The sequence below is a fragment of the Notolepis coatsorum genome (assembly GCF_963971535.1).
Source record: "Notolepis coatsorum genome assembly, chromosome: 19".
NCBI classification, from domain to species: Eukaryota; Metazoa; Chordata; class Actinopteri; order Aulopiformes; family Paralepididae; genus Notolepis; species Notolepis coatsorum.
In genome coordinates, this window is record NC_140183.1 from 31,303,483 (window position 1) to 31,316,339 (window position 12,857).

Sequence of the window (12,857 nt, forward strand, 5' to 3'; positions counted from 1 at the left end):
CCCAGGGTTGAACTGAAGATGGCTAACTTCGTCTGTTAGTGTATTATTGATATGCTAATGTATCCATGCGCTAGCCAGTTAACATCTATTAGCTAAGTTAACTAGCTAAACCTAACCAACTGGCATTAGCTAGCTACGATGACAATTACCATGCTTGCTAGCTGTCCCATTCTCCCAATGATGCCACCAGCATCTTTTTGTTTTCATATGGAGCATTAAATCAGAGTGCTAATGTGTAGCTATTAACGTAAAATACTACTGTACTTTTCGCACTATAAGCCGCACCTGACTATAAGCCGCAGCAGCTAAATTGAATGATGTGTACATATATAAGCCGCATGTGTTTTAATGTTTAATTACCATATGTAAGGAGTGGAGCCTGCGGCTTAATTTGACTCAACACAGGAAACCTCACCCGGCCCGGACACAGAAAGGATTGACAGATTGATGGCTCTTTCTCGATTCTGTGAATGGTGGTGCATGGCCGTTCTTATATTGAGCTTTAAGTTCCCACCTCTACAGAGAATGACTCCCACCTGTAAGATTCTGATCAAACTGGCCAGTATCACGTCTTCGTCTGTTTGGCCCTCCATCCAATTCCTCTGCGTTGTGTCATTTTAATGGTCCTGACGTCTCCGATACTGGTAGATAAGATCCTTATCTCCCCCGTTAGTGCAATCCATAAACCATACTATTTCTCCACCGCCGTAAGAATTCGACACTTCGACACCGTGAAATACCTTGTGAGGAAAAGCGTTGTTTTATTGCTATAAACAGAACCTCATAATCAGATGTTATCAGATGTTATCAAATTGTATCGTCCTTGGAGAGTCTATTCTAATGATCTTTCGGTGTGTTCTATTGTCCCTTTGCTGTTCTGTCCAATAGTGGTCAGGCCTGGTCGTTAGCCTGAAACCCTCCTCGTGTTAGCCGAAGCTACTGTAATGATGATGTGGCATTCTCCCTTCCCCCCCCCTCCGTGGTGGAGGAGGAAGAGTCTCTCCTGGTTCCTTCCCTCTTAGTCTCAGTCAGATTTTAGTCTGCCTTACACCCGGAAACACCGTTCGACTCATAGATGTTCGTCGTCGCAACGACGGCCCCGCCTTCTGGTTGTCATGCGACGTGTTGTCATGACAACTGCATAACCTTTAACACTAATAAACTCACGTTTCATTAAGATGAACCTCTCTCCCTCCTGCCCTGGGCCTACAGTACACTCTTATCTGTGTTCTTCCAAGGAATGCAAAACAAAACACCCTCGCTGGCAGTGTATTCAATCCACTGGTCACCGTTCTATCACTCTCTTCATAGGCAAACCATGCACATTTTGATCTCTCTGACCCGGCACCGTTTTAGCTGTGGTCATCTCCCCCCAATCTATACATCACATACATTGAATAAACCCTGTTTCTCTCACACCTCTACAGAGAATGACTCCCACCTCTACAGAGAATGACTCCCATTGGGACACAATACTGTCGGACAAATAACAATTACCTCATTTACAAGTTGTATTAAGTAAATAAGGGAACAGATAAATAACATTTCAATGCAGTAAAAAAAGCAATATTTTGATTTTCGGGTTTTGTCCACATATAAGCCGCACCGTTATATAAGCCGCAGGGTCGAAAAATGGGGGAAAAAGCTGCGGCTTATAGTCCGAAAAGTACGGTACCTGTTAAGGCACACTGTTAAAGCCCACCATTAAAGTCCACTGTTTATTAGGGGGCACCCACTAATGCCTATAATAGGGGAAACACTGCTAATTGTATATTGTGGACACTGTCATAGATTGTTGCACAGTGTGATTGAATAATAATAATAATAATAATAATAACTTTATTTGTATAGCACTTTTCATACAGAGGTTGCAGTTCAAAGTGCTTCACAACAGCAAAAAATACAGGCATAAGCGAGCATAAAAAGATAGACAGGTAGAATCACAGTGTTTCACATTAGGATCTAGCATCCCAATAGGCTCTCCGCTTACAGTTTTCAGTAACACAAATAGTTTAAAATGATTCAGTTTAAAAATAGTCAAAAAATTATAAAATAGAACGGACATAAAAAATACAGGCATGAGCGAGCATAGCAAGATATGGCAAATCACAGTGTTTCACATTAGGATCTAGCATCCTAATAGGCTCTCTATTCAGTAATACTCCTGTAATTCATGAACAAATAATCAGTGTTTCACATTTGGATCTAGCAAATAATAAGAATAAAATGATTCAGTTTAAAAATAGTCATAAATAATCAGTGTTTCACATTTGGATCTAGCAAATAATAAGAATAGTTTAAAATGATTCAGTTTAAAAATAGTCATCAGTAAGAAGTAAAAAGTGCAATAACCGACACATGAATTTGATAGGCAGTGTAAAAGAGTAGGCAGGGTAAGAATAAATACAAGTTGTGTCAGGATATCCCTGATATTTCCTCTTGCCACTAGGTGGTAGCAGATATCTATCAGTGAAATGCCTGAGCAAAGAGATAGGTTTTAAGCTGTCTTTTAAAGATGTCTAGCGAGTTGGCTTCCCTGATGTTTTGGCGTAGTTTGTTCCATAGTTTTGGGGCATAGTTGATAAAGGCTGCATTACCGATCCTCTTTTGACTGCTTCTGGGAGCCTCTAGTAGTCCAGCAGCTGATGATCGCAGTGTTCTTGCTGGTGTGTAATTTATTAGAGTGTTGGCGATGTAGCTAGGTCCCTGTCCATTTAGAGCTTTGTATGTAAGGAGAAGGACCTTAAAGTCAATTCTAAATGTTACAGGAAGCCAGTGTAAAGCGGCTAGGACTGGACTAATGTGCTCTCTCCTTTTGGTTCTAGTTAGCAGTCGGGCTGCAGAGTTTTGGATTAGCTGAAGCCTCTCTGTGGTTTTCTTAGGGAGACCTGTGAAAAGTGCATTACAGTAGTCTAACCGGCTAGATATGAATGCATGAATTAGCTTCTCAGCATCGTTCTGATTAATAAATGGTCGTACTTTTGCTATATTTCTGAGATGGAAGAACGATGTTTTCGTCACTTTGCTAATATGAGAATTGAAGTTCAGTTCTGAATCTATGATAACCCCAAGACTAGTGACCTCAGATTTGATCCAAGGGGTTAGTCCCCCCAGGTTCTTTATTAATGTTTCTTTTTTAGTTTTGGAGTCGATAATTAGAATTTCAGTTTTGTTCTCGTTTAGTTTCAGGAAGTTCTTACTCATCCATTTATTTATTGCCAGTAAGCAGTCTGTAATGGAGCTAATCGCTGTATCATTTGGTTCAGCAGATATGTACAGTTGTGTATCATCCGCATAGCTATGGAAATCTACATTATGTTCTCTGATGATATCACCCAGCGGTAACATGTAAAGGGAGAAGAGTAAAGGACCTAAGCAACTCCCTTGTGCAACTCCATAGTTGTTGTCGTATATATCAGACATGTGATCTCCTAGTTTAACATAGAATTTCCTCCCTCTGATGTATGTTTTAAACCAGCCCAGCACATGGTCTGAATGACATGCAGAACCGTCCATGAATATACTTGTGGTTTCACTTTGGTTTCGGCTGTATCTAACATATTCATGACACGGAGGGGACAGGGGAAAGATTTGCGGTTGGGAGCTTGGCATCTTTTGTTACCACAGACATGACAAATCTTTGCCAACGCATGAATAATAAATGTGATCATACTTCTCTGGCCGTCATGTCAATGTTAACATGTTCTGCTCTCTTCACAGAAGACTTCCCCTTATCTTCCACAGTGTTTTGCCAGATCCACAAAAATGAGCCCATTAAGCTCTTCTGTTTCACATGCAGTCAGTTAACCTGCCGTGACTGCCAACTCATGGATCACAGGAACCACAGGTACACATATTTGATTTTATCTCTACCTCTGTACCATTCAGAGATGCTCTCAAGTCTTTGGTCACATGTCTAAGTCAAGTTTGATGTGGTTGATCCAGCATCCTTTATTTTGATACCACAGATGTTGCATTTAGTAATCCCTTTTGTTTCTGCCTTTTGTGTGAAGTTATTATAGCCGTAGGTTATGACGAATGGCACAGTGGCTGCAGGTGTGCTCATGGCACACGGTTTAAGCGCCATTCTCCACTGGACAGCTCTCTCCAATCATGGTTTTGTTGCTGCAGCACAGTCCTCTGTTGCCAAATGCACCAGATGATAATAAGAGAGAGGGGGAATGACATTGAGCTCCTCAGACATTTCCTTAATGGATTTATTTTTATTAACTTTTTTCTCCCATCCCAATTTCGTATTGTCCAATTCTACCCTCCCCTGTCTCGAACGCTGTTAGGCCATGCCTCCCACTGGCCGGCTGAAATGTGGACGAAGCCTTGCATCACGTGTCCCCTCCGGTACACAAGGAGGCAGTCTTACCCCTTATCTAAAGTCATCCACTAGTAAGCTAGTGACCACTACTGTCCCTGTTGTTAGCTGTCAACACCACCATTCCTCCCAGGTGTCAGGCTCCTCATTCACCTTCATTCATTTTGAGGACTAAGTCTAAATATCATACTTCTGAATTATATATAAATATAAGTAATATTATTCTGTGTAATATATTTTTCAGAGTCAAAGGTACTTGTTTTTTGGAGCTAATGTTGTCATCTTTTTTAGTTGAGTTGTGGTGGCCATTAGGGACCATGTGGTAGTGTATGTAGCAGGGTTCGAAATTAACGGGGGCTCGGGGCAAAATGCCCTTGAAAATGGACAAAATGCCCCCGAATATCAGTTAAGGGGGGCAGAAAATGCCCCCGACAGTTTACTAATTATATATATAATTATATATATGATCTACAGTGCGAGCATTTCCCTTGTATTTGGCCCTAATAATATGTGTGTGCGCGCCACCCGGAAAAATCATTTACTCGAGACGAGTGACGATTACAAAACAGCTCCGCTGTTATAATAGTCCCACATTACACAAGGCGCATAAACGTCCAATCACAGTAGCGCCCGAAAACAAAGTCACGTTACCGGCTTAGGCAAGTTATACATTCAGAATCAGACAACGCAAAAAAATCAGCCAGCCATGAAGCCCATTCATTTTTATTTTGAGCAAAAGAGAGACGAGGAGAAAGAGAGGAATCCGGCTGACATGGCTTTTGAAGTGATATTCGCACGTGTTTTTGCGGGTCCAGTCCCCACGGTATGTTGACAGAATTCGCAAAACACCTTATCGACTGAAGCATAAAAGTCATTAGGATACTGCTCTGCTCTGAATTTAGGGCTTAGTGGGGAATTTCTTCCGACGTTAACGTTAACGACGCACCTAGACCATTTCTCCGTGTTGTGTGTAACACGCAGCGGTCCCCGCCTCCTCCCTCCTTGCAACAAACGTTCCACCCAAAAACGGAATTTCTATTTCATAATGAATTAAATAATTGTATAAAGAATTTTCAATGTTCTGTCATCTAATAATATATTCCATTACCTTTCCTATCTGTATCAAAGTCAAAATGTTGGTATCATAACAACACTACAACATACAAAAGCAGCTTGACAACCGATATCCTTTGCGTTTGATTGATTGAAAACTTTATTAACAGATTGCAGAATGGGTACAATACAGTACAGCTCAATACACACAAGTTAAGGGGATGCAGACCAGAGAAAGACTTTCGTCTTGTTTACATCAGGGTCCCCCATTTTCAATTCATAGTGTGCACACGCACAGTATAATAATGCATGAGATAAATAGTTAATAAACTCTGTTACTTGAACAATTTTCACTGTGCTCCTAAATTTCTTTGTGTGCTCCTAAATTTTTATTTAGATTTTATTTATTAACATTTTATTTAGGAGCACATGTGCTCCTTGGGAAAAAGGTTAGCGTAGAGCCCTATATATGGAGACATTAACATTACATTATCAAACATAGGGACGAAGACTGTAAAAAAAAGTGTCAACAATGTTTTATAATCCTTATGTTAATTTTCATCATAAAAATTCAGTGCCCCCGAAATACAAAAAAAAGCCCCCGAAAATCAATTAAGGGGGGCAAAAAAAGCCCTTGAAAAAAAATGTTAATTTCTAACCCTGGTATGTAGCATCAGCTAAAGCATTGACAGTACCTGAAGCTCACATCAAAGGGGCACGGGTCTGTTGAAATTTGCTACTACCTCGGCTGCCGACGAGAGCAGTCGCACTCGTTTGTCTCGCGTCACCTCGTTGTTTTTTGTTTGGATCCAGAGCATTGCTGGCGTCTGCGTTTTGACTGCCGCTTCTGTCCATGTCTGTGAACTTAATTTCAGTTTTTGTTACTTGTTTCCCATGCTTATTTTTTGTCCTTAACCCTTTCTCCGCCGATGACGTGTTAACACGTCATTCTCCGCCATGCGTAATCTGCCAATGACGCCGTAAGTCGTCTTTGAGATCAATATTTCATATTTTCGTCATGGTATTCATGTCACTCAGAGTCTTGGGTGATGCTGTCTGGGCCATCACAACTCTGCAACGCTTCAATACCGCCACCTCGTGGCCGATCGACGAGTTGCCAAACCGGAAGTGGCCGGACGTGCTTGGTCCGTCCCCTATTTTCGTCCGGCCACTCGCTTAGCGTCCCAGGACTCAATACAGACACCGTCGATATGAATCTTTGCCATAACTCAATAATCAACATGTTTTGGACGTGTATTAGTAATATACAAACCGGAAATGGATTGCATCGATCAACATCCCATAATAGCGATCTTTTTGCTTCAGTGTGATCGCCCAACGGTAAGAGGAGACTGACGTGAGTTTCAGTGTTTTTCTTTACCATTTTCGATACAAACTGCTCTGATCAATATATCGCCCATACTACATGAATCATTTAACGCCGGTCATTGAATTATAAACGACCCCCCCCCCCCCCCCCCCCCTCCGGTCACCCGCAGATGACCAGTCATGACGTTTACGACCATGTACAGTTGAAATTTGATAATCTAATATATGCATTTATGGCTATATCTCACGTTCTATGAAATACAGCAGAAAATGATTAAAACATATTTATACTCTAGACGGTATTTTAGTATGAATGTGTGAATGAAAAAGTAAAACGTTCCTACATCCTGAACGATAGATAATTGATGTTGAATGGGCCATAGTAATGTCAATTTAGCAATACAATTTAAAAAGTTATAGCCCTACAAAGAAGGTGAACATCTCCATAGACAAATAGCGCTGGCAGAGAATGGGTTAACAGTCTACGTTATTTGTTTTCCACGTCTATTTTTCCTGTGCCTGTCCCCGTGTACAATCATTTAACGTCCTTATGGTTTTCCCTCCGCTGACCTGCTGACTGCATCACCACCATCCTCATTTTTGGATTTCACCACGGATTACAAACCCCACCATTGGATCAATTGACTCTGGATTTACACTCCCCCCCCCCCCGACTCAACATTACCTGTCCTCCCGTCCCGTGTGTTTCTCTCTCTGCTTCTGGCTCTGTTTGTTGTTGGCCGACCAGCTAGGGCTGGGCGATATGGCCAAAAATGATATCATGATAATGATATGATAATGTTATCATATCACTCGATATCGATAATTATCGATATTGTTATAAGTATTAAAAAAAAATATATATATATATGTCGTTGCCGCCATCTTTAGTGTTACAGCCCCTGGCACACACCAGTTATCAGGCTGCAGCCTGTTTGAAAGCGAAACAAAGTAAACAGGCTTCTCTGCTGGATGTGGCTCCAGGGGAGTTGAATAGTTCTGGCTCTGCTAGTTTCTTTTCCATCTTTTGGCGATTTGTTGGTGGACAAACCACCATGTGCACCGTGACTCACGACTGGAGACTAGCTCTGCTAGCACACAGAGCCTACTGTGTACAAACGGTTTCAAACTGTATTTTAAATTAGAAAGCAAACAAAATAAATGGACAAGAGAAAAATAAATCTCAATTTGGTCAGTATTGTCATTTGGACAAGCAAAGCCATTACTTTAAGTTGCAGGCAAGAAAGACAAGTCTGCCCTGTTGCAGGTCACACACCAAAAAAAAAAAAATTATTGATTTTTATTATCGATCGATATCGATTATTAAAATATATTGCGATAATTATCGTTACTGTTTTATCGCCCAGCCCGACCGCCCCCCCCCCCCCCCCCCCCCCCCCCCTGTCACTATCACTCACCGCACCGCTATCCTCAATAACCTCCGCTCACCTCTGATCTCTGAACTAATACTCAACAATAACCTTGACCTACTCCTCACTGAAACCTGAAAACATCTCACTGTCCACGCTGACCTCTACAAACAGCTCCTACCGTGATGCACTCCAAGCTGCCAAATCTGCCCACTATCCCACCCTCATTAACAGCAGCAACCAAAACCTCTGGACCCTGTTAAGAAACTCCTCCAACCCCCGGACAATAACACTCTCCTCCCCCGCTGTCACCCCTGTTCTCAAAAAGCCCACCCTTGACCCATCCAACCTCTCCAACTACCGCCCTATCTCCAATCTACCTTTTCTCTCTAAAACCTTAGAGCGCATTGCCGCCTCCCAACTCCACTCCCATCTCCAGTCCAACAACCTTTACGAACCCCTTCAGTCTGGCTTCCGTCCATCTCACAGCACCGAAACCGCCCTGGTCAAAGTTGTAAATGGTCTCATCTCTGCTGATTCTGGTGCCCTCAACATCCTGATCTTACTCGACCTTAGTGCAGCCTTTGATACAGTGTGTCACTCCATCCTCCTCCAACGGCTGCACCAACTGGGTGTTGAGGGCACAGCACTCGATTGGTTCACTTCCTACCTCACTCTCCCTCCGGTCACACCTCTTCCCCCTCCTCAGTCACACAGGGTGTCCCCCAAGGCTCAGTCCTCGGCCCCCTGCTCTTCATCTGCTACACATCCGCTTCATCTGGTCACATCCGCAAATTCAACCTCGACTTCCACTGCTACGCCGACGACACCCAAATTTACATTGGCACAAAATCCTCCCATAACCCACCCCTCAGTCACATTGAGTCCTGCATATCTGAACTACAATCCTGGCTGACCCACAACCTTCTCAAACTCAACAGTGAAAAGACGGAACTATTCCTCATCGGCACCAAATCCACCCTCAGCAGATCCGGACCCATCACACTCACTATAAATTACTCAACCATCACCCCCTCCCCTCTGGTTCGCAACCTCTGCGTCATCCTGGTTCCCACCCTCTCATTTGACCCACATGTCCGCTCTGTCATCAAAACCTACTTTCACCTCCGCAACAGACAATGCCCCCCCCCCCGCTGCTGAATCGCTCATCCACGCCTTAATTTCTTCCCGCCTAGACTACTGCAACTCCCTCCTCACTGGCATCACCTCCTGCTCCCTCCATAGACTCCAGATGGTCCAAAACTCTGCTGCTCACCTGCTCACGAACACCCGGTCCTGTGACCACATCACTCCTGTCCTCCACTCTCTCCACTGGCTCCCGATTAAGGAATGTATATAGTTCAAATGATTACTCCTCACTCTCAAAGCCCTCCATAGCCTGCCCCCCCCCCGACCTGACTGACCTCCTTCTCCCTTACCACCCCACCCGATCCCTCCGGTCTAGTGGTCTGCAAGGGCCTTGAAATAAAGCCCGAGCCCTGCCCGAGCCCGTGAACTTCAGGCCCTGCCCGAAAATAAGCCCGACTGTAAATAATATTTTAAGCCCTAGCCCGCGTGAAAACCCGAAAAAATGTATTATTATTATTATTATTATTATTATTATTATTATTATTATTATTATTATTATTATTAAAATATATATTTTTTTTGTATTTGTTTTAAATATTCGAAACATGGTTTTATATGAACGTAATAAATAAACAAAACTAAGAAGCATTTACATAGCCTGTTTCTCTCTTATTAGAATGCCGTCTCTCCCAGTGCTCGCTTATACATCACAGATCAGCCTCGTAAAACGTATTGAAGGCTATAGAATCTTCTTTGACACACACACACACACACACACACGACACACAATAGCCTACAAACAGAAAACAGAAATCAGATTTTGAGCAGAGCGCAACATAATGAAAAGCACAACAAAACAGGTAGCGAGTCCCAGCAAATAATAAACATCACTCACCACGACGTCAGCAACGCGTTGAACACCGTTAACAAAACTTCACCAACCGGCTACATACATCCCAAGAACAAATTAAAACGTTCGCCAACTGGCTATATTCCAACACAACCAATCGAGTTGAACTTGTCCCCTGAGTTCTCCCTGCGCGCTGCGGTAATTACATCCAAATGTTTCTCTGGCGCAAAAGAGAAAATGAATCTTAAAACGAAGGTTATCCTATAACCCTAGTTATATAAAAAAAAAAAAAAAAAAAAAAAAAAAGAGGCAACAAAAAACGGCGGTGCCCGGGCCCGGCCGAGCCCGAATTATTTATTAAAAGAAAAGCCCTACCCAGCCCGAACCCGCCGGGCCCCGTCGGGCCTGGGCAAGGTTGCAGTGCACTACTCCGGTCCTTTTCCACTGTTTCCCTCATTGTCCCATCATCCAAACTAAAATGTTTTGGTGATCGGGCCTTCTCACATGCTGCACCCCGACTCTGGAACATCCTCCCTCAGACATCAGAGACTCTCCCTCACTCTCCACCTTCAAATCCCGTCTCAAAACCTACCTGTTCTCCCTAGCATTTAACCTTCCCTACCCATAACCACCCTCCTCCAATCACCCCCTTTTCCCCTCCCCTACCTTCTCTCTTCTGCCCCCCCCCCCCCCCTCAGTTTCCCATACTTACTTCCCAATTGCCTCCCCTACTGGCTCCTGTATTTGTTGTCTCTTACTTATGGCTCTATGTTCTTGTGTATTGATATTGTTCCCTGTTTTCCCTGTGGTCCTATGTTTTTTTCTCTTTTTTTTTGTCTATTGTCAGCGACTTCGCTCATTGAGAAGCGCTATATAAAATAAATAAATTATTATTATTAATGCTGTTTGGGGGCTGTTATGGTCAAAACTGTATGTGTGTGAAATGATGTGCAAAATTAATCTGCATTGTTTTTGGTGAAGTGCCCCTTAACTATCATTGTGCTCAAGTGTCTTTCTTCTCCCCCTCCTATAGGTTTCAGTTTATCCATGAAGCGATGAACACCCACAGAAAGACCCTGGACTCCCTGGCGCAGCGAGTACGAACGCAGAGAGAAGAAGTGAAGCAGAGCCTCCTGGCCCTGGATGGCAGGTACCGTATGAACTAGAGATGCGCGGGTTGACTCGAAAACCGCAGATTTATCCGCGGTTCGGGCGGATTTTGGTCAACTGAAAAAAACGTTGATTGCGGCGGGCGGGTGCTGGTCAAATGACTCATCACGCTACACAAAATAGTTATAGACTAATAACTAATAATACTAATAATAATAGACTAACTACCGTAATAAACGTCTCTAAGCTTATTCCATCTATGCGTTTGCGGTCTCAGGCCATGTATATATACGTGATTGGGAGCCAGCGTTTGACGGCCAACCACGTGTATATATACGTGTTTAACTCGTTATTTCTTTTATTCGCTATTGCCATTCATAATTCATCGAGGCACCTTGTGCATACTGCCCCCCGCTATGAGGGCCATTTCATGTATGCACGAAGAGACATAATAATGATAATCTAGCGTTGATTTCAGGATGATTAGATAATCAGGCGAAAAATTACAACGTGATAAGTGCATTCCACTAAAACGCTATTATCGCGTCTTTTCCTGAGATTACTAAGAATCACAAACTATACTCCTATTCAAAGCGGTATAAAACGGAAATGTACGGATGAAAAAACAATCTGTTTTGTGCATGTTGACTGGAAGCAATCAACGGCGTTATTAGACCCATAGCTATAATATAAGATATATTTTAAGCATTCGCAAGTGAACAAAGCGCCCCATTGACTTACAGCACTGACGTTCTATACAGAAGGTAAACAGCGACCCCTGGCCGTGAATCTGTTAATGGTATCCGTAGCCTAAACTACTTTTTCCCCCCCTCTCCGTGCTCACGAGAGCGGTGCTATGCATCCCAGCTACAAGCGCAGCAAGCGAGCGCACATTCAGCTCGGCTGGACGAGTGATCGAGGCGCGGTGTAACAGACTTGGCCCAGGCACCGCGGACTCTATTTTATTTCTTCACATTGCAGCCAAGGAGCCCACAGCCCAGTGAGGCCAGGCACTGTGGACATAAAAAAAATTCATAGTGCACTAAGTGCAGCCAAGGACCCCAGTACCGTGGACTCCATTCTATTTCTTCATTGCACTGAGTGCACAGTGCAGCCAAGGAGCACAGCGAGTAGAAACTGTACTTGGATTTATTTTCATTAAAGGTTATTTACTATTTGTTTCGAATTTGTTTTCCATGCCTATATGTAGGCAAATGTTTCATACGAGACTATTGTCGACCTTTTTAACTCATTGACCGCCACGCATTAGCCTCATCCTGTAGTAGCTACCGCCAGCGCTGTAAACGGTGGGAGTCGCTCACCTTGTTTGCAGGGCTATAACTATTTAAATATTCTAGCTATATATGCAATACTATGGCCCATTTGACATCGAGTATCTATCGTTGAAGATGTGAAAAAGGAATATTTTTTTCCATCCATACATTCTCGTTTTATACCGTGGTGAATATAAGTATAGTTTTAGAGTGGTCTAGGGTAATTCCTGGGAGGCTAGTTATAGGCAGTGACGCATATTATACTTAATCCATTGGCATTTCGTCCCTATACACGCTACAATAAAAAATTCAATTGCATATGATCGGTATATAAGGGTGTTTTCACACCATAGCTGTTTGGTCCGGACTATCGGACCAGAGTTCGTTTTCTCGGATAGTCCGCTTTTTTGGGCTGGTGTGAATGCTCAGTTGAACTCTGGTGCGGACCAAACACG

At 43.1% G+C, this 12,857-nt stretch overlaps 1 protein-coding gene across 1 annotated transcript in view; it reads left to right on the forward strand.

The window, feature by feature from the left end:
- Positions 1–12,857, forward strand: part of LOC311246441 (uncharacterized protein) — a 191,953-nt gene that overhangs the window by 41,758 nt on the left and 137,338 nt on the right. Inside the window, exons 4-5 of the mRNA XM_084336596.1 lie at positions 3,721–3,847; positions 11,052–11,168. Of these exons, the coding sequence (XP_084192722.1) occupies positions 3,721–3,847; positions 11,052–11,168 (244 nt within the window). The remainder of the gene's footprint in view (positions 1–3,720; positions 3,848–11,051; positions 11,169–12,857) is intronic.